The sequence below is a fragment of the Patiria miniata genome, unplaced genomic scaffold, assembly GCF_015706575.1.
Source record: "Patiria miniata isolate m_02_andy unplaced genomic scaffold, ASM1570657v1 HiC_scaffold_3, whole genome shotgun sequence".
NCBI classification, from domain to species: domain Eukaryota; kingdom Metazoa; phylum Echinodermata; class Asteroidea; order Valvatida; family Asterinidae; genus Patiria; species Patiria miniata.
Window position 1 is genome coordinate 29,682,285 of NW_024037069.1, and position 21,903 is coordinate 29,704,187.

At 39.9% G+C, this 21,903-nt stretch overlaps 1 protein-coding gene across 2 annotated transcripts; it reads right to left on the reverse strand.

The window, feature by feature from the left end:
- Positions 1 to 5,544: 5,544 nt before the first annotated feature.
- LOC119737922 (uncharacterized protein C1orf87-like) lies at positions 5,545 to 21,780 on the reverse strand. Of its 2 annotated transcripts, none has more exons than XM_038212584.1 (13): positions 21,573 to 21,780; positions 19,961 to 20,127; positions 19,001 to 19,130; positions 18,447 to 18,544; positions 16,320 to 16,518; positions 14,523 to 14,770; positions 13,771 to 13,971; positions 12,344 to 12,379; positions 11,618 to 11,780; positions 9,975 to 10,069; positions 8,820 to 9,027; positions 7,765 to 8,056; positions 5,545 to 6,791 (listed from the first exon to the last, which is right to left on the reverse strand). In XM_038212584.1, exons 2-13 carry the CDS (start codon positions 20,092 to 20,094, stop codon positions 6,622 to 6,624), a joined length of 1,974 nt encoding a protein of 657 aa, XP_038068512.1. In that variant the 5' UTR covers positions 20,095 to 20,127; positions 21,573 to 21,780; the 3' UTR covers positions 5,545 to 6,621. The 2 variants fall into 2 exon arrangements, with proteins under 2 accessions (XP_038068512.1, XP_038068511.1); XM_038212583.1 differs by having other exon boundaries at positions 19,961 to 20,130.
- Between the last annotated feature and the right edge of the window lie 123 nt (positions 21,781 to 21,903).

Here is a 21,903-nt window from a genome sequence, read left to right on the forward strand (position 1 = left end):
GTTGCAACGCCTGCATATTCCTTCTCGTTTGTTGATACAGGGCGAATGGTAAATGTTTCCAAACTGGACCAACAAGTTGGCACATAGGCATCAACTAAAACTCGGCAGGCTAGACATTATCAACTTTCATGATACTAGAATTCCACAGAATGGTACGGACAAAGGCATTTCAATTGCTCGATGACATCATCCAAGCGCTTCAGAAAATCTTGTTTTCTGCTCTTGAACGGACTAGATACGAGCACGTCAACATAATCTCGTCCAGCTATCGTGGTATATTCCAACGACGTTTCCTATTTCTCGATTTTTCCTAAGTTCTTCTCACTGCTAACGCACATACTACCAACGCCTCTCTTTCACAGAAATGATCATCACTGATACATTATTTTCATTCGTCACTGACGACAACATCTGTTCAGAACTGTGCCTTCCAAAGAAACTTCACGTGAATAACAACAGAACAATGGAATCACTCACTGTGTCGGAATTGTATTGTTCCCCGAAACCAAAAGAGAAACACAGATTCTGTCATGCGCTTCAGCCTTTTCATTAACATTTTGATTAGCATTATTGATCATTTCTATGCAAAATACAGAAGGGAATAAGAACATTTATGATCTGTAAATTAAATCCTTTCTTTTAAATTTTAAACTGAGGTTTCCATGATGTCACAATTGGACAGCCAGCTCCACCTATAATTGGCATGATGCATTTTTGAGCCCGAAAACATGGGAGTTAACACGTACCAACACGCACGATGCAATGATAAAAATAGCATCGTGAGCCCGGGAATAAAATCAAATAAACCACACCTGTTGCACAAAGCAAACAAAAGGGGACAATTACATACGAAAGTGTGGAATCTCTGGTTGCTGCATAAATGCATCCGTCTATCATATCATCCCTAAAATTGATCAATAAATGGTAGAAAAAAATTAATAATAATCGAAAAGGGCATGATTCTACCCAGGTCAGTTTTGTTAATTGAATTTCTTATCAAAATCCTGATTCATGCGACTGATTTACATTATAATGCAATTATCTGCAGTTTTGTATGTATACCCGATACACATTTCTACTGAGTTAAAACCGACTTTGTTTTTTATCATAAAGAATTAACTTTTTAATGCTTCATTTGAAAACTATGTATATTTTTTACCATTATCTGTTTAAACAATAAACTTCATAAAAAAAAAGTGTTCATAACATATTTTACACTTCACACAAGAATCTGGACAATAGTTCTCAATATGTAATATCATTTTATTCGTATAAGTATTTGTTTGTCAGAAATATTTTTACTCAGAAATCAAAATGCTTTCCAAAGATATTTTGTCATGAAGGAATCACCATGTGCAACAAAACATGGCAAAGCAAAGGTTACTTTATTATTATTATTATTATTATGCAGCCATTAATCCTATAACCATTCAATTTAATCCATATTTTGGCGTGGGGTATTTCTAACATGTTAATTTACATGTAATCTGCATATTTAACAGGACTATCACATTGCACAAAATTTACAAAATCACTGTGTGAACGTGAAAGGCCATCAATCTTCTGTTTTCTAATTTTCAATCTGTGATGATTAGTCGCCAAACCCCGAAACAGTGTTGGAAAACAAAAACATGTTCCATTGTCAACTTCGTCATATCTTCATCAAACTCATCTGTTATGAAAAAATGTTGCAACAGAACTTTAAAAAAAAAGTTTAAACAAATAATGAAAATCATCAAAAACTTAACACAGTGTCTGGCATTGGCAGAATTTGTAAAAAGAAATCTTTTTATACCCAAACATCTCGTATAATATCTTTAGCATAACTCCTGATCTATCTTCCAAAGTTGTGGACAATATTTGCCCAACATGAAATTATGCACATGTCTACAAAATCAAACTTGTTATACAGGGTGAGTAAAATTTTTTAAAAACCAAATGTCGGGACCATTGTTTTAGTGAAGTTCTGCATTTAGCACTTTCAAAATCTAGAATATGAAAGCCCAGTTCATAAGCTTTCTTTTAGTATAAGAATCATTCATATCACTCATGTACTTTTTAAGTTACGGAATTTTAAACACAACAACCGTTTTAAAGTTCTGTCCACGGATCACAAAAAAGGTGTGCGTTCTTTCAGCAAAACGAAACAATTCACACACATCCCTATAAGATGTGATTTGTTTCGTTTTGCTAAAAGAACACTTACCTTCTTGTGATCCGTGGACGGAACTCTAAAATGGTGGTTGTATTTAAAATTCTGTAACCTGAAAAGTACATGAGTGATTTGAATGATTCTTGTACTAAAAGAAAGCTTATGAATTGGGCTTTCATATCCTAGATTTTGAAAGTGCTACATGCAGAACTTCACTAAAACAATGGTCCCGACATTTGGGTTTCGCTTCTTTTAACTCACCCTGTACATTTGTAAATGTGGTAACCAAATTTGGGTTTCAGCTTCTGATAAGGCAAAGTAGGATGAAAGGCACAGTTAAACTTCAATAAAAACATTTGAATCATTCCAATGTTTGTTCCAAGTAACAGATTTTTGTAAGTATGCATTAGGCCACAAAAAAAGTCTCCGGTTTCTGGTATGGAGCTTGCCCAAAAAGTGGTGCGGCGACGCGGCTTTTTTTTTTTTTACCTGTCTTTTTTGCTTCAAATGTCGGCTGATGACTGCAAATGGTGCCCGACTAAACTTAGTGCAAATATATGGGAGTCCGGAGAGGCCACATAAAGCTTATTCTCGATCATAACCCCATCTAAAAACACGTTAAAATGGTGCAGCAGCAGGATTCCAGTCAAACCAGTGAGTTTGGCGGTTTTGAGACATCATCTTTTATTGAAAAAAAACCTTTTTCATTTTGCCGACGCGCATGGCTACGGCGACGCGCGCGCATACCAGAAACCGGAGACCTTTTTTTTTTTGGCCTTAGCAAAGGTATTATAAAATGTACAACCTCCAAAGTTTAAATCTCCCAAAATTGTCACGTGGGATTATTCTTGAACTTACTACTAAATCTTTTCAATTTTATAAACAATAAATGTTCAATAGTCAAAGGCACAATAATTATAGGCAATTTAATAGTTTCACAAATTGTTAATGCTATAATTAATTTACAAATGGTCATTTATTCGAGCAGTATATACAATCATTGTCATTATAAATACAACTGTCAGGTTTTTAATAAAGAAACTAAAACACTATATAAAACTCTATGAAAGACACATCAGCAGAACTACATTTAACTGAAGTAAAATATTTCAGAAGAAACGACACCCAAAATCTGGAAACTAAAAAGTAAAAATTCTAGCTACACGTATCAGAGAAACAGTAACACAGACTGCAAAAATGGCAAGGCACTATAGGTATTTGGTTCTAGAAAGGCAGTTTTAAGAAATAAAACTTGGGCGGAATGCAAGCAGCCTGAACATTTATATATAGGCCTATATACATGTATTCAATATTAGGTTTTGCCCTTCACTGACTTATAAATAATATACTCAGTGTGTTACCTCCGAGTGAAAGTTGGAAAAAAAAATCACTCGGGTGGGAGTCGAACCCACGACCTCCTGCTACCTAGTGCAGACGTCTTACCACTCGACCACCGAACTTGCCGAGATCGATCAGTTGGCTGGTTCGAATCTGTAGCAGTGGGTACCGCAATGAAACTATTCCTAAGATGTAACTTTTTGCGTCGGGGTGATTCATCAGAATCGAACCAGACATCCGATTGATCCCGACAAGATCGATGGTCGAGTGGTAAGACGTCTGCACTAGAAAGCAGGGGGTCGTGGGTTCGAGTCCCACCTGAGTGAATTTTTCTCACTTTCACTCTGGAGGTAACACACTGAGTATACCATGTACAGTGTTTACAGGTCGGTGAAGGGCAAAACCTTATTTTGAATTTTATCACCCCGATACTAAATTCCATCTTATGTATACATACATACCATACATTAAGAAATGAAGAAGAAACAAATCATTAGCAAGTGCCTCAGACACATAATGCTGTTAGTTGGTTCAATGATTAGAAATATAAATGTTTGATATGAGTAGCAAAGTCATTCGTAATTTATTTTGTACAATCTTTTTGAATGTTTACGCATGCTTGTTAAGAGTTATGTATCGGGACTTTTTTTTTTTTTTTTTTTTTTTCTTTGGGTCAAACACAAGAGAAGAAATACCACACAGAAGGTATGTTTAAAAAATATAAATAAATCAATAAAAAGACAAAAAGAAGGCATCTGGAATGTATTTTTCTGATTGTCAACTGATTGTCCCTTTGTATTAAAACAGAAATTCTCGGAATGCAACTATCAGATGCAAGCAAAGACCATTAAATGCAGCTTAGTGTTTCCATATCCGTATATCCTTCATCCCATACTTAAAGCTTCTTTCACAATAACTAATGACTGGGAAAATATATAATGCTGTCAACCAGATAGGCACTTATTGGTGTTTGTTAATGCTTTACTTTAAATCATACAACTTCAATAAATACATGAAATGTTAGCAGACTTACAAACTGATATATAAAGGCTTTGGGGTTTTTATGAGGGATCTTAAAACAAGTCTGGGAGGTCAAACTCTTAAAAGCTCACTGTTTGGGAAATTCTGTAAGTTTCAAAAAAGTTTCAGAAATTGTCAGACATTTGCAGGAATGTGATCGATATTTTTGCACCATTTAACCCCAACTCCCTAGGCCTTTTTGCTAGGATGTAGTTTCAATCCTGCAAAATCCTCAATTGGCCTCATGGAAAAATAGAATCCTGCAAATTCCTCCATTATTTCTTGAATATGGTCCGTGGAAAGGTGACCACTGCCTGAATCCTGCAAAATGCTGCGGCAGTGACTGTCAATATGTTGAGGCTTGGCCAGTGACATCCTGGAGCAGTACGGAGGATTTCAAGCAAAATCCAGGCCTATATTTATGCATGGCTGAGCAAAAACAACACAAGGTCTAGCCCAAGACCTTGACAAAGTGCATCCTACGAAATCAGTAACGCACTTTTGCCATGTACAACATCAATCCTCCAAATTCCTTCACTTTGGCAAAGAGGATTTTGAAGGATTCAGGGCGGTTAGGGTTAAAAAGACGTTTCAGAAATTACGTGTACATGTACATTCCCATGAAGCCCAAATTTGAGAAGCTATTCACTTCTGTCAGAACCCACACAAGCCACTTGACTGAGAAATTCATGAATAACGTAAAAGAAACGTAATTTCTGGGTGATTAAGATATATAGTTCTACTAACAATTGCTTTATCAAATTCTGCAAATATTCTACACTTTTTTTAGTTTATAAAATCCAGCACATAATTCTATAAGTTTACAGCCTACAGCACCCGCTATGTGTTTATAAAACTTCAGTAATTCCAACTACATAGTTTCATTAAAATACAGAAAATGTTCCAAAACACACACACAAAACATTTACGCATACTACGCATATCCCTTTTCTAAAACTCTTCCATTTGCGACGGATCAACCCACCTTGGAAATTCCTAGTTTTTGAGTAAAATCCATATCTATTTCATGAAAACCTTGTGGAGACGTATTCATCTATAGAAATTGCCCTGTGGAGACGTATACAATCTTTTGTTCCCTATTGTGTGCACGTCTCCAGAGGGCACGGTGTATCAGATCACAGAAAAGCAAACAAATGGCATTATGATAACCAACGTTCAGTGTGCACTGTTCTGAATCCTGGCACTAAAATTCAAACAAAACATGTACTCAGATTGTAAATGAGGAAAACCTCTAACTCATCTTAATATTTGCTGCTTTGTATCAAACAGTACTTCATCAAAAGGTTGCTGGAAAAAACATCTTAAATTGCTTTGAAACCTGGACGGACAAACAATTCCCATCTACACTGTACATACTGTTTACACATTTGCAGAAAAAACCCAGATGATTCTGTATAATGGACAGACAAAAATTACTCAAATATAGACACTCATTTGAACGGCATTCATGGAACTGCCGTTCCCATATGGTACTATTGTGAGCATTGTACATCATTACGCGGGCGTGAATGCAACTAAATGGGCGCATACAATGCAGATCATTGGATAATGCACACATTACTGCACTTCAAAATCTGTCACAAAACACTGGACATCTATTCAATTATTTCTTGATTACACAAACTACAAAAGATAAACCTGATAGAAAATGATGCACGCACATTATGGACGGAGCAAACAAATTTCAGATAATGAAAACGAAATTCCTCTTTCTGTGTACTTATATACAAATTATTCAGTTTGAAAGCCTACTTGTACTTTTTATATACACGAAATTCATTGTCATCCTGATTCTGATCAATTCCTGCCCACTGGATCTGGAATAGCCAGTGTTGGAGAAATTCCAGGCAGTTCAAAATCTAGCTGGTTTATTTTACTTACCTGGAATCTGAAGTTAATGCATGCAGATGTGGCAGTCCCTCTGGAATAGAAACAGCTGCTGCAAGGCGCGTTGAATCTTTTAGCTATTCCTTTTCCAACTGGGAGCTTTGAATTAAATGTTGTCAGAGTCCGATGTCAGATTCAGGAGCCTTTCTCCTTTACCTAGTACATGCCGGAGGCTGTTCCTTTACCAGCTGGTCCATCAGCATTTATGTGACTTTCAGTGTGAGTGCTTCCAACAAATGCTCAACTGACACCCTCCCCTGGGAAAGGCAACAGCCATTAATGCATTTGTCAATGTGAGGCTGTTCCCATCCCAGTCGGTAGATCAGGTTGTAGTTGTTGACGAGACCCCGGGTCTCCTCCTTGCTCAGATAGCCTGGAAAACAGAAGAATTCATAATATGGACACATATATATTCAGAGCTTTATATATTGTATAACACATGAGGCTCCAAAATGACCTGACAAAGTCCACAGGTACTCAACAAAGTCCACACTACTCAACAAAGTCCACACTACTCAACAAAGTCCACACTACGCAACAAAGTCCACACTACTCAACAAAGTCCACACTACTCAACAAAGTCCACACTACTCAACAAAGTCCACACTACGCAACAAAGTCCACACTACTCAACAAAGTCCACACTACGCAACAAAGTCCACACTACGCAACAAAGTCCACACTACTCAACAACATTGCATGACCATGTTACAAGCTAATATAGCTTCCGATCGCTTGATGTGAAAGTGCCACATGAAGATCCAGTTGCAGTGGACAATCCATTGCAGTAGGCAAGTATTTGGTTAGCAACTACGTTGTGCATTGTAAACTAGACAGAAGTGCTTATTTTCAAGCAGACAATTGTGAACTCTTTATCAAACACATATAGCATTATGGTCACAATCTACCGGTTTGCCGTATACAGGGTGAGTAAAAAAAACGAAACCCAAATGTCGGGACCATTGTTTTAGTGAAATTCTGCATGTAGCACTTATAAAATCTCGGATATAAAAGCCCAATTCAGTTTTAAACACAACCACCGTTTTAAAGTTCTGTCCATGGATCACAAAAAAAGGTGCGCATTCTTTCAGCAAAACGAAAACAATTCACACACATCCCTATGTGATTTGTTTTCGTTTTGCTGAAAGAACACTGAACTTGTTCGTGATCCGTGGACAGAACCTTAAAATGGCGGTTGTGTTTAAAACTCTGTAACTTGAAAAGTACATGAGTGATTTGAATGATTCTTGTTCTAAAAGAAAGCTTAGTCGAACACCGTAACCATTGGACAGTCGAACACCGTAACCATTGGACCACTGCACTCCACAAAGAGGCTATCTACTCACCGGTATTGGTGCTGTCAAGGTTGTACAAGCCGCGAGCCAGGTGCTTGAATCGGACGAACCACGGCTCGTCATCGTCTCTAGTCTTCGCAGCCGGCTTTGGCACCGACCTCTTGACCTTGTGCTCCCGGGCCATCACGGCCAGCTCGGCCCTCTGCATGTCGTTGATGCCGCTCGCCTGGTGGTGGCCCGGGGGTGGGGCTTGGAGATTTGTCGGGGGGGAGTGAGTTGGTGACGGCGAGTCGTAAAATGTTATCTCCCGTTCCACGGCAGTCGGGGAACGGACACCCAGCCTCTGTGTGAAATATAAAATTGGGGGCAGGTGAGGTAATAGGACGACACTAGAGTGACATTTGAGAAATTTCTAACACTTTTGCATCCATAATTTACACTTGTTTCACCCATGGGACGTCGTTGCTAGGTAAAAGGGCCCCTCTTTTGTTGGCGCACGGAGCCCATAAAGACGGCAACTTGTCCTTTATACACAATCTGTCTTTCCAATGTGGCATCAAATGGCTTTCTTCTGCGACTTTATATAGAGATCAGCGGGCTAGACACAGATCATGACCCTTGACCTTTATTTAAAAATTTCCACTTCTAATGTACTTCCACTTCTCTAAGGCCAAAAGTACTTCCACTTCTGTAAGGCCAAAAAAAAAGTCTCCGGTTTCTGGTATGGAGCTTGCCCCAAAAGTGGTGCGGTGACGCAGCTTTTTTTTTTTTTTTTTACCATTTTTTTCCTTTGAATTTCGGCTGATGACTGCAAATGGTGCCTGAGTAAATTTAGTGCAAATATATGGGAGCCAAGAGAGGCCACATAAAGCTTATACTCGATCGTATCCCCATCTAAAAACACATTAAAATTGTGCTACAGCAGGATTCCATTCAAACCAGTGAGTTTGGCGGTTTTGAGACATCATCTTGCATTGAAAAAAAAAAAAAAAATTCATTTTGCCGACGTGCATGGCTACGGCGACGCTCGCACATACCAGAAACCGGAGACTTTTTTGGGGGCCTAATAGACAAAACTGAATTGATTGAATACTATACTCCCTTACCCCTAGCGGTTTCCTGGTTTCCCACGGAGGTGGCCCCGGTTCCTGGGGTAGGCCCGGTGACCCTGCCTTGTGGTTCGTCTTGGGGAATCCATCATCTCTCTGCTTGGGCCAGGTGTTAGGGCGACCGGCGTCTGGGTTTGCCGCAGGCTCCAGCCCCTGGGCGGCCAAGGGTTTGACCCGACCCAGAAATTCTAGGAATGATGGCCAACTGCAAGAGAGGATTATAAATAAGTAGATGGATTACATGAAAATTTGTGACATAAAATTATAACACTCATTTGCAGACAAGAATGCCAGGTATGCCAAGTAAATTACTTCAAAGATTTGAATTCAAGTTGACAAACAATAAGCACTTTCACGGTAATATGCGCCGTGTTGTTCACGGGGCAAAAAGAACATGCGTTGCTAGACATGAGCGCATATTGGAAGGAACGCATGATGACTTGGAAGCACCAAAGGTTTCAATTGACATGCGTACTCAGCAATGCGTGTTCTTTTTGCCCCGTGAACAAGATGGCGCTTATTATCGTGAAAGTAACAATTTCAAGGTCCAGACAATGAAAATTGGTACCTGAAGTCTGCCTGTCTTAACTTGAGTTGCTCTAAATGCATTTTGGTTCGGCATAAATCTGGGGTCTATTTTGAAGTGGGTTTAAGCATTTTGATTATTTAAAATGGAGGAAAAAAGCAGATTTTCACAAATGATCCCTTCTTCCTACCTTCCTACAAAGAATGTTATTATGTAAAACACAATAAAGGGTGTTCTTGTGATCACTTGCTCTGAGAATTCACGATAAATTTCAACTCCAGTATCACTGTCAAACGTTTTACAACATCAAATTCACAAATGTCAAAGTTGGACAACGAAATTGACTGGAGTGGGGTTTGAACCTGCGACCTCCGGATTGCCGTTCCGGTGCTCTACCAACTGAGCTATCCAGCCCTATGTTGGCGGTTCACTTTACTTTCATATTTACGTGAAGTGCGAACCAGCCTTTACTCATTATGCAAACATTGTGCAATTTTACATACAGTGATTGACAATCTGGGAGAATACTAACAAAAAGTTTATGTCACAGTCTGCCATTACCCTCACAAATATTCCCTAAATCTCTCAATTTGAATGGGTCAAACTTGAGAACACGGCACGCATACCTGTACTGGTTGTCACCCGTGCGGCATTTGTTGAGTACTTTTGCCATCAACGATCCCTGCACAGGGATTCTATGCTTGAAGCACACTTCTTGAACCTGAAGAATCCAAAATGAAAATATATCTAAGTTGGAGCTCTATACAATGAAAAAAAAATTATGCTCAATGATAAAAGTTGAAAAATTAACTTGGACTGAACAGTGTAGAGCACTTGTTTCAAAAGGGCATCAACGCATGTACTTCTTAAGGAAGCTCAGAACTTTCAATGTGGACAAAACAATTATGAAGCTGTTTTACACTTCTGTGATTGAAAGTGTCATTCTCTACGGATGTTTTGTGTGGTTCCAAAGTCTAAAGAAATCAGACATGAACAAACTACAAAGGATAGCAAACCAAGCTGGTAAAATTTTCGGTGAGAAGATATAGACCTATCTGAAAAACATCTCAGGTGTGTTTTAACTAAGGCCGGTGAAATAATGAAAAATAAGGACCATCCCTTGCACCATTATTATTATTTCATGAGGTCAGGAAAAAGACTCCGAAGCATCCAATGTAGGACCACACGCTATCTTAATTCATTTGTGCCTTTGTCAGTAAGAGTCTGTAATGATTCTTAATGTGTTTTTACTGATTATTTTTATCTGAGGCTTGTGGGGGCGGGGTGGTTAGGGCAGTTTTGGCGAATGTGGTGTTTTTGATTGGTTCTTAATGTGTTTTTAACTTATCTTTCATCAGTCTCTACAGTTTAAAATGTTGTAAGATAATTGTGTGTTCTAATCAATGGAAAGGGGGTCAATGCAGCGATAGGGGCGGGGGTGATCTGTTGGTTACTCGGTTTAAATTTCTTTGTTGGTTTGGTTACACTTGAATGGTTTTAAGGTTTTAAGGCCTTTTATTTATTTTTGACGGTTATCTTAAAATATTTAATACATTTTGTTTTTGGCTGTAAAATTGTATGTGTAAATCTAGTTTTATCATTATAACTATATTTTTTAGTGTTCTGTTTTGGAGCTTTCATCAATGTTTAGACATGTAAATTTTCCATTTTTATCTTTTAAATGGACAATAAATGAATTGAACTTGAATTGAATTGAAATTGAAATTATCGTGGAACAAGCATCATCTCAACTAAGAACAATTGCAACCATGCCATATCATCCACGACGATTCACAACAAATGACATCAAAATGTCACACAGGTCGACTGCGATTGATACCCGCCCGTCGGAACATTTTCCGTTGCTGCGCAGAAATTGAAATTTGTCTACTCATCCGATTGTTATTTTTTTTGTAGCACCGACTGATGCCGATTGTCTTAATATCATCGCAGTTACACTCAGATCGCAAAAACTTTGGGACTGATATGTTCTCAACGGTCGTAGCTCAGGCGCACTGGCGCAGCTTGATCCTGAAAAAGTTAGTCGCCGACTGTTCCTTGTCGACGCAAGGCCGACCTGATGGCAGCTTCACTTTTGAGGCTACAAGCTATATACAACGCATAAAATTCAAAACATTTTAAATCTGGTTTTTGTAAGCAATATTGCTTGAGTACAATTCAAGGCTAATATTCGCTTAGCACATAAAACTGGCTTAGCGATAACTCAAACAAATTACAACCTGTTGATTCATAAAAGCAATGCAGCTACCTTTTCCATAGTCAGCACCCCTTGCCCCTTGGTGTCCCTCTCTACAAAGTCTTTCTTCATGGCATGCAGATCCGTCGGTTCCTGGTTGCCCTGCACATACTGCTGCTCAACAAGCATGAGCAGTTTGGCGTCTTGTCTGTCCGAGAAGACTTGCTGCGGTGTCCTTAATGCATTACAGGTGGAGAGAATTTCAATCAATTATTGTTAAAGGGAACAGTTGCTTTTGCTGCAATTTTCAGAAATATATGCATTTGGAGGATTAGTATGTTATAGCAAATATTGTTAAACCGACTTGTTTCACATTTTGAGCTTGCAGATGCTGGAAAAAACAAGAAAACCAAGAAATTGCCAAGAAAATGCGGAATAACTAAAATGAAAAATAGGAGCAGTTTTTGAATAAAGCCAGTTTTTTCCAAAGCTGGTCGGCTGACCAGCGTTGGAAAAATACAACTTTTCTTGAAAATGTCAGCACACCAGGAGCAAAGATTTTACAGGATGCTCTAGACTGTCATTCTCTACAATCCAGTAAGGTATTTCGTGTTAATTTGAGTCATTTCGTTTTTTGATGTTTGCAAATGTTGCATCTTCCCTGGGAGTACAGTTGATTTATGATCCTTTACAGTGTCCTTATCATTTAGCATGCCCCCTCCAATTTACAATTGACAATTCAAAGATTGCATACAAGAAGTGAAATACCAGTCAAACAATTCTAAATTTCTTACTTACTTTGCAAGATCTGCTGGTCCATTCTCCACTCCCGTACTGGAACAGTCAAAAATGAAAGTCGATGTTAAATCATCACCATTATTAACGGGGTCGGATGACGTGTATACATTCAAAGGTTTTGCGGTATTTGGAACGGATGACTGATAAACACGCAACGAGCGAGGCCGGAAATATCTGTCTGCGACCCGCTCGCAGCGAGCAAGGCCGGAAATATCAGGGTGTGCTACCCGCAGATGACAGCCTGAACCCGTCTGGCATCGAGGTTCGTGAAAAATAATCCCACGCCTGGGTCTGGTCAATGTCAAAATAATCCCAGCGCAAACTGGTTAATATACTTGGGTTAGTTCATCTAACCATTTTTTGTGTGCTGCCTTGGACGATGTGGGAGCTCAAGCCCCACTCAACATTAAGTCTATGTCAAGTCAAACGAAAAATACCAAATCAAAAATTGGTTTTGAATTGCTATTGCGCAAATCCACCAGATACCTTAAAACTGATGAAATGCCCTTGTGCAAACAAAGAAAAACTTGATTGGTATCTTTCTCGACTGTTTTCCCACAATACACTGCAAAAATTGCTTCCCCATGGTGACGTCTTAGTGGGGCACTGTATTGTGAAGCACTCCGATTGCCCTCGGCACTTCCGCGACAATGATCAAATCAATTCAAATCGAATCATTTACAATCATTTACAATCACTTCAGGTTGTAGTCAGATTGGTGCAGTGGTTCTTCCCTCGCCTTCCACCTCTACGGCCTAGGTTCGATTCCTGTCCTAGTCCACATGTGGATTGGGTTTTCTGTCCCTACCTGATTCCGTGGATTTTCCCCTGAATATTCTTCTGGGGTTTTCAGTTCCACTTCTAAAACAAAAATGTCTTAATGGGCTTCTCTCTTCACATTTCTTCAGGCTTGCAAGCTTCAGTCCCTTGCTTTCAATACCAGAAGTAACTGACCTTTTCCCGTTTGCAAGTTAGCCACGCCCCTTAGACAACCCTGTGGGTATTTTGTATGGTAAGTTGTGTTTGTCTCAGATTTTGCATGTTCCACGTCCATTTTAATATCATGTAATGAAAAATTTTGAAAGCAGTACTACTGGAAACCAACTTATGGAATACGCAGACCTGGTCGACCAAACACATCATGGAGAGAGGTCATCCAGAGAGACATCACCAGAATGAACTTTGGGTGGTCTGTAGAGGAAGCAGAGGTGGCAGCAAAGGACCGTACCATTTGAAGGCATCTCTCTAGTCAGGCAGCAGGTGTAGCAATGCACGATGCTGGCCAGTAATGTCTTGTTATATTTGTTTGTCTTTGTCTTGTTTTGTTTGTCTGCATAAAGGCATTTCTACATATGCCTATTTGAATTGAATTGAAAAGTAACTGGACAACATTTCACAAGCTACATTGACGCGATTCTATGACTCACCTCTGAGTCTGTTCCTGCCCGCCAAACTGCTGACTGAGTTTCTCTAAGAGATATTCATTCGATTCACGGTGTTTTTTCCTCTGGTCGTGATGGTGCTGATGTTTCTGCTTGTGTGTGTTCTTCTTATCGGTCTCGTATTTGGCAATCTGTTGGTCCAGGTCAACTTCATCGGCCGGTGGCAGGTCAGGAGCATTTACAAATCTGCAATGGTCAAAAAAATAAAATAAAAAGTGGTCCAAACCGATCTTTAAAAACAGTTTTAGATGGGAATAAGAAACAAACTCAAGTGTTTATAGGGTAAGAGGGGGTATTTTCAACTGGGGGGAGAATCTGACCACTTGCTATTGGGTCTGACTAGGGTTGATTATATGTTGCAAACAAAGTAAGCGCATGGTCATGTTATAAGTAATAACAGTTTAGATCTCACTCTCTCAGTTACACTAGGCAGTGCTGGTTTTCCTTATCTGGTTGAATTCTCCCCCTATCCAATCTGTTTACCAGTAAGTGGGGGTATATTCGACCGGAGGCAGAATCCGACCGATCGTGACTAAGCAAAAACCTTGGGTCTGACTAGGGTTGATGCTATGCTGCAAACATAGCAAGTACATGATCATGTCAGTGACAATGGCTAAGATCTCGCTCTCTCATTTATACTAGGCATTGCCAGTTTTCCTTTTGTGGTTGAATACTCCCCCTTTTACCCTTCCTGAATCTGTCAGCAGTTAATAAACATCATGAGGATCCTTATCTACCTGTTCACAGATTCCTGTAGCAGCGTCTCAGCCTCCGCAGTGCCCAGCTGGGCCCGGGCCAAGTACTGTATCAGCCTCTCGTAGTTCACCAAATCAGGGTTGTCGTCTTTCCCGAAGCTTGAGAACAGAAGCCTCATGGTGTTAGTGGGTAGGGGAAGGTGGTGCTTCAGCGCGATCATGTTGGCCTGGGGCTGGCTGACGTAACCGCACAGCTTGCGATCATACTCGGCTAAATCCTTGTACATGTCCTGAAATTAAGTATGTGACGTTGACACGTTTTTAAAAAAACGAGTTCAATCAATTTTTCATTTGCAAAGAATCAGGGTTGCATGTACATCTTATCCCTGCACTGCACATTTAATGTACACGTTTACGTTGGATATTCCTTTGTTTTCGTGTAGTTAAGAAAAACCAAAGAAAAAAGTACTTTTACTCGCACTGTGTTCCTCTTCATTTTGCGACGGATAACCCTAACCCCAAAATGCCTCTAAAGTTGTTTTCCAGAGAAGGCGAAACCTTGCGTGGACCTGGTTAAGTCCACACAAGGTTGACACAACCTGCATCGTGTGGTCCTGTTTTGTTCACAGGTCCACACAAAGATGACAAGGTTGGCACGCACGGTTCCACCGTCGTACAACCGCTCGTTTTTTACACGTTTGAATGGGTCCCCAGGGGCTGCACAATGCCCTTCCACATCCACACACAACGATCTACAGTCATACTGCAGTTTGAAGTTCACGTTTGGATAGCCACATACCATACACTTTCTGTCACTCTTGGGCTCCACAGGGTGAGTAAAAAAAACGAAACAAACCCAAATGTCGGGACTATTGTTTTAGTGAAGTTCTGCATGTAGCACTTTCTAAAACTAGGATATGAAAGCCCAATTCATAAGCTTTCTTTCAGTACAAGAATCATTCAAATCACTCATGGACTTTTCAAGGTACGGAATTTTAAACACGGCCACCGTTTTAAAGTTCTGTCCACGGATCACAAAAAAGGTGTGCGTTCTTTCAGAAAAACGAAAACATTTCACACACATTCCCATGTGCTTTGTTTTTGTTTTGCTGAAAGAACACTTACCTTCTTGTGATCCATGGACAGAACTTTTAAACGGTGGTTGTGTTTAACATTCCGTAACTTAAAAAGTACATGAGTGATTTGAATGATTCTTATACTAAAAGAAAGCTTATGAATTGGGCTTTCATATTCTAGATTTTGAAAGTGTTACATGCAGAACTTCACCAAAACAATGGTCCCGACATTTGGGTTTTGCTTTTTTTTACTCACTCTGTATTTTTCTAAGAGATTGGGGAAACATGTCACTTGAGCATGCATGCCCTGCAGTGAGGCCGGCTAAACCCTCTGGGATTTTATCACTCAAGCATACGGTGCTCGTCAGAGGGGCTGGTATATAGCTAGATTTTTCAGGGTCAATATTCAACCCAGGCTAAAGGGACTCATGTTATTTGGCTGTGCTTGAATGAGGAACTTGTGAAAAATGAAAATATTTGATCTCACAATGCCAGCGTAAATAATTTTGTTTTAGCAAAATAGACCGCACTTTTTGTTCCCCATTTATCCCTGTTCTGCCCAAAGCGCTCTGCCTGTTACTTCTTATACCGCCAAAAACCGCCCCAGCACTCTAAGGTTTTATAGATCCATCAAGGAATAAATACAGTGTAGTAAAATGTAACAAAAAAAATAGAAAGGACATTTTTCCACTTTAGTAAAATATACAAGTTGAATGTTTGTCTGTAGAAAAAAAAGTGAATTTAGTTGAAGGGCACAACTTACTTGAAACTTGTAAGGGTCGTAGTCCCTCAGGAGGTCCTGGAGCTGTTCCGTGAGGCTGACCTCGGGGTGACCCAGCTGAAAGGTGGGGGACGGGGAGGGGGACAGGGAGGGGGACGAGGTGGGGGAAGACTTCCGCTGGTGCCAGGAGTGCCGAGTTGTGGGCGAGAGGGAATTGGGGCTCGGGATGGGGGGTAGGACCCTGCGTAAAAGATCGAGGAGAAAAGTTCAAGAAAGTTTCTTGGAAACTAAAGTTTGTGTCATGGTCTGAAATGGTTTACAGATTATCCTTTACGTTGGAGGACTTTAGATAACTAAAGGCCTTTTCACACTATCTCCGTTTCGAACCGTGTTGAAACCTACCCGGATCCAACCCGGTTCAGCCCGAGTATTTTTCGACACGGATCGGAGAGACGCGACGTTCACACTGTCCTTTACGGGAACGGCCGCTACGTGAACCGTGTAACGTTCAATCCGGCTACGGCCCACGTGTATTCACACTACAAATTCTCGACACGGATCGCATTCGGCACAGGGCCTAGGGCGCTGCGATGATTTTCTCAATCCCATAATGCATTGCGACGCACGCGGCTGCTGCGCGCACGAGGCTTACGGACAGGCCGGTGTTCAGCGTGAATTTACTACTCTGTGAAATACGGACTCATTGGTAGTATTGCGCATGCCTATTAGGAGAAGGACCTGTCACGTGAAAGGGTTTGGCCAATAATAAGAGAGTAAAGGAATCCGATTTGGGAGTCCGATTTTTGTACGACACCAGCGCAGCTGTGTGCAATATTTCCAAAATGGCTCCTGTCATTTCGTTAGACGATTCGTTCTATTTAACATTAGAAATGTACTTTTTTGGGGTACATTTTGCAGACCTAATACAAGCCCAGACTCGGTAAAGGATGCTCCATACACCGATACATTATTGGATGATAATTAGGGAGCAATTGTTTCATGATCGGTGTTGTGACGGCGATAGTGGTGGAGGGAAATATTATGCACGGCGTGTCAGATTTTCGGTAAAATGTCGGCCTCAACTCAACACGGATCGGCCGTGAGTGACTCAACCCCGGGCGGTTCACACTGTCATTTTCGACACGGTTCAGGCCGAAAAATGCAATTTCGATCCGGGTTGAGATTTTCAACCCTGGTCCCTCCCAGGGTTGATTTCGATCCGGCTAGAGCACGCTACCCGGGTCGGAACCGGGTTGAAATGTTAGAAGTGGGAAAAGGGTTGAAAAAAATCTCGGGGTTGGAACCGGTTCCAACCCGGAGATTTTGGACAGTGTGAAAAGGCCTTTAGGTTACCTAAGATAACAATGATCCAAGGATTTGAGCCCCAGTACAGGGCGAGTCAAAAAAAATGAAACCCAAATGTCGGGACTATTGTTATAGTGAAGTTCTGCATGTAGCACTTTCTGAATCTAGGATATGAAAGCCCAATTCATAAGCTTTCTTTAAGTACAAGAATCATTCAAATCACTCTTATACTTTTCAAGTTACGGAATTTTAAACACAACCAACGTTTTAAAGTTCTGTCCACGGATCACAAAAAAGGTGTGCGTTTTTTCAGCAAAACGAAAACAATTCACACACATTCCTATGTGATTTGTTTTCGTTTTGCTGAAAGAGCATTTACCTTTTTGTGATCCATGGACAGAACTTTAAAACGGTGGTTGTGTTAAAACTCCGTAGCTTGAAAATTACATGAGTGATTTGAGTGATTCTTATACTAAAAGAAACCTTATGAATTGGGCTTTCATATCCTAGATTTTACACGTGCTACATGCAGAACTTCACTAAAATAATGGTCCAGACATTTGGGCTTCGGTTTTTTTTTTACTCACCCTGTAGTTTTTGTGTACAGCCTTATGAGACATGCTAAAAAAAACTTGAAGTCCAAAATACATTTTTGGATCTGTTTCAGACACAAGGCGGCAAACACTTCATATATCATATCTTCGACAAATGAATCAACGACAAATTTCATGAGGCTACAAGTCATGTATTTTTAATCGACAGTTCACTAATATATCTGTTCGACAAAAAACTTTTTTCTAAGTAGCACAAAAGCTTAAAAGGTTATTAAGCATAAAAAGTTACAAAAAATGTCAATGTGCTCACGTGTGTGATCCGGGTAAACTGTTGAAGCGCCCTCTTGTGACATGGATGTGTGAGTTGCTTTTGTCGGCAGGAGCTGTCTGTGAATGGGTTATCCGCTCCTATTGATAATGAAACAAAAGGACTATCATTTCTATCATAATTCTTGTATATAATCACTTTTAAAGTCATGTATACTAGGAAGAATCTCTGGGTGTTTTTTTAAGTTGTTTCTAGATTTTTACGATTTTGTTTGATCACTTTTAAAAGTGCAAATTATTTACAAACTTTTGAAAATTTCAAGTTCACAAGTTGTACTTATGAGAAACCCATAACACTCTCGGGTGCCAAGATACAACGAAACATTACAAATCTTGAAAAAAGGGACTTTTTTCAAATTAAAAATTAGCATTTATTATTGAGGCATCCAAATATTTCAACTCTTTGAAAAGGTAAAAATTGACTTTCGTTTAACAGAATTCATATTTTTTTTTTCATATTGACAGAAGATCTGGAGAATCTGTAATACGAACTGTTAGTTGGCAAAATAAAATGGAAGTATGGATAAAAAATCTCACCCGCTTTTCGGAATATTCCACTTGGTGTTTGTTGTTATTGTATTCCTGGTAGGGTGGTTGGACTTCCATGGGAGGGGTGCCATTTGGTCCCTGTTGGAGAGGGGGAAGGCTTCTCTGAGAATTACTGGCACTGTGGATAGAAAAGAAAAAAAACAGCGATGCCATTGCAGAAAACTGTAAAATCCATTTCTACCTTAAAAAAAACAGTTTGGGAGTCTCTCACTTCCTAATGTGTGCAGTGTATTTAATAGTCACTGAAAACGCATGAAAATGTTTTCTGTCCGATAAAGTTGGTACATAATGTAAAGGTAATATACAACATTTGCAAACATCAACAAACAAAACTACCAAATTATTATGAAATACCTTACTTGACTGTAAGTGAATAATAGTCTCAAGCATCCTGTGAAATCATGGCACCTGGTGTGCTGACATTTTCAAGAAAAGTGGAGTTCCTGTATCAATTTCCAATGATGGTCATGCTCGATTGCTTGCGTAATCTTTAAATTTGCATCATTTTTCATAAACCGTTGGAAATAAAATCTTGGACATTTTACAGTCTTTGGTAGCAAATGGGGTATGTATCTAACGAAATTCCCCACAGGTCTATATAAATGACATCATCATAAAACAATCAGATTCAAAATTATGACCCCTCCAATGAGTGTGGACTTTCTTTTTTGTGCAGTGTTTATAAGTTCTGCAGTGTCCATTAATTAACCTTAACAGAACTCAACCCATCAAACCCCAACAGCATGTTTTGTTGGAATCTGTCAGGATGGGTACAGCACCCCTATTAAAACTGACAGTCTTTTTCATTGGGTTGACACACCTCCAGAATCAAAGTCAGAAATATGTGAGTGCAGTTTCCCATATGGTATTGGAATTTGCCAGGATGGGTATGGTTCCTAGTAAATCATGCTAGGGAGTAAGTGTTAAGCAAACACATAGCTGCCACACCTGCTTGGAGGAGAGTCCACTGCTATCTCAATCTGCTTCCCTCCGATGATTCTGATGTTTCGCTTGGGCTGTACGTCTGTGCCAAAGGGGGCGGATCTGGCAGCAGACTCCGCCTTGCCTCTGTGACTTGTCATCACTGCCGACTACAGTCACTCAGACTCTGATGACTTCTAAAAAATTAAACAAACCAAAATTGAAAAAAAAGCAATTATTCAAGTAATGCCAGGCCTAAATACATGTGGCAGACCTGTTACTTAACACTTGTGACTTTAAGTAACAGAGTAATGGTCACCAAAAATGTCCTGTATGAAATACCCACAATGATATTAGCATCTTACATTCACACTCGACCGACCAACCTAAGAAAAAGCTCTAGTGCCCCAGTAGCCCCATAAATGGGACCCAAATACTGGACTAGGCCTACCTCCATATCTAGGGCCCCACTGTCATCATAATTTTTTTTGGGGGGGGGGGTTGGTTCACAAACAAACTTTGCTGCAAGTTTATTTACACTTTGGAAACGGTAACCTTTGGAAACACACTCACTCAAAAAACTAATTGCTCCACTTTGTTGGTTGTGTACAAAGTCTATGGAGAGTCATGAATTTCTAAGAATTTTATACAAATTATAACAAAATTGGACATTATTCTCAGTCCCAGATTCATGTCTTTTCAACATTTGTGCAATGACTGAACTCCGTAGAGTATTACTATCGATGAAATAACTGCCATCAGGATGCAAGTTGCAACATTCTTTTCCATTTCCTCAAAATCAGCTTTCCACTTCCATGACAGAAAGATTCCAATTTCTGGCCATCACTAATTTTTCCCCTTAGTCAGTTAGTGACCTAGCTTGAGTAACTCCAGCTGACATGCTCAAATTCATTCACATGTAGCGCTGGAGGAATGGTCTGTTAGTTTTATGTGGTAGCAAGAGGCCCCCAAAAAATGGCCTCTCCAAAATTGTCCAAATTTCACCTCTTTTATCCCACCCCAGATTCCTACTACCTACCTCATACCATTCAGCAGTCATTCACGAAGCTACTAATCGACTTGACACCGACCAAAAAAACTAAAATATGAACATTGTTGATGATTTCGTTGACTTGTCCGTTAAATTCGTGCAGTACCAATGCTGTCGTCCATGATGATCGGTTAATTTTGCGCACAGCACACTCACACGTGACCTAAACAATCGAAGAAAATCTGCTAAATCGGCTAGATCATCCTTATCGCCCTGCACGCGCTCCACTCGTGGGCACATGCAGTGTGCGCGATGCATGTGGGTACCATACCGCTTTCAAGCGCCGCTAGTGGGTTCCATTTTCGTCTGGTTCCATTTTCGTCTGGTGACGAAAATGGAACCCACTAGCGGCGCTTGAAAGCGGTATGAAAGTGATATGTCCTAAATTTAAAAAGTCAAATTTAGCAGGGAACATATCGAAGTATTTACTGAGTGAGAAAACACTTTAAAACTTTCAGACCGGTCTCATAGAGTTTGTGCACAAAGTGACAAGTGATGGCCAGAAATGGGAATCTTTCCCAAGTGACTGCTGTGTGGCTCACATAGGAAAAATATCACATTTATTAAAAATCAATTGCTGAATTTTACCGTATCTTCTGGATACACATCCATTGCGTCCATCGGAAACTATGCTTCAGACAATCATAACGTGTTGCACTCCTATACCGATTTTATTTTAAAGTTTAAAATAAGTGAAGATGAAAGCACAAAATAATATTCAATTTGGCGAAGCCGAAGGAAGTCACACTAAAATTCATTTGGCAACCATAAACAAACTAAGATTGGTCTGTACCCCGACGTCGCCAGTATTTGTTTGATGCGCACAAGTATTCCGAGACCAGACCACGGAAGGGCAATTTGCATATAAAATTGATTGCAGAGGGCGCTATTCCGTCAACGCGGTACCATTCTTCTTGGG

Excerpts from the sequence above, each read along its gene's own strand:
- LOC119737922 (XM_038212584.1), bottom strand. The coding sequence starts at position 20,094 with ATGACAAGTCACAGAGGCAAGGCGGAGTCTGCTGCCAGATCCGCCCCC. Across the intron at positions 18,545-19,000 it reads TGGAATATTCCGAAAAGCGG|GAGCGGATAACCCATTCACA; the intron begins GTGAGATTTTTT and ends CATTATCAATAG. Across the intron at positions 11,781-12,343 it reads GGACCAGCAGATCTTGCAAA|GACACCGCAGCAAGTCTTCT; the intron begins GTAAGTAAGAAA and ends TAATGCATTAAG.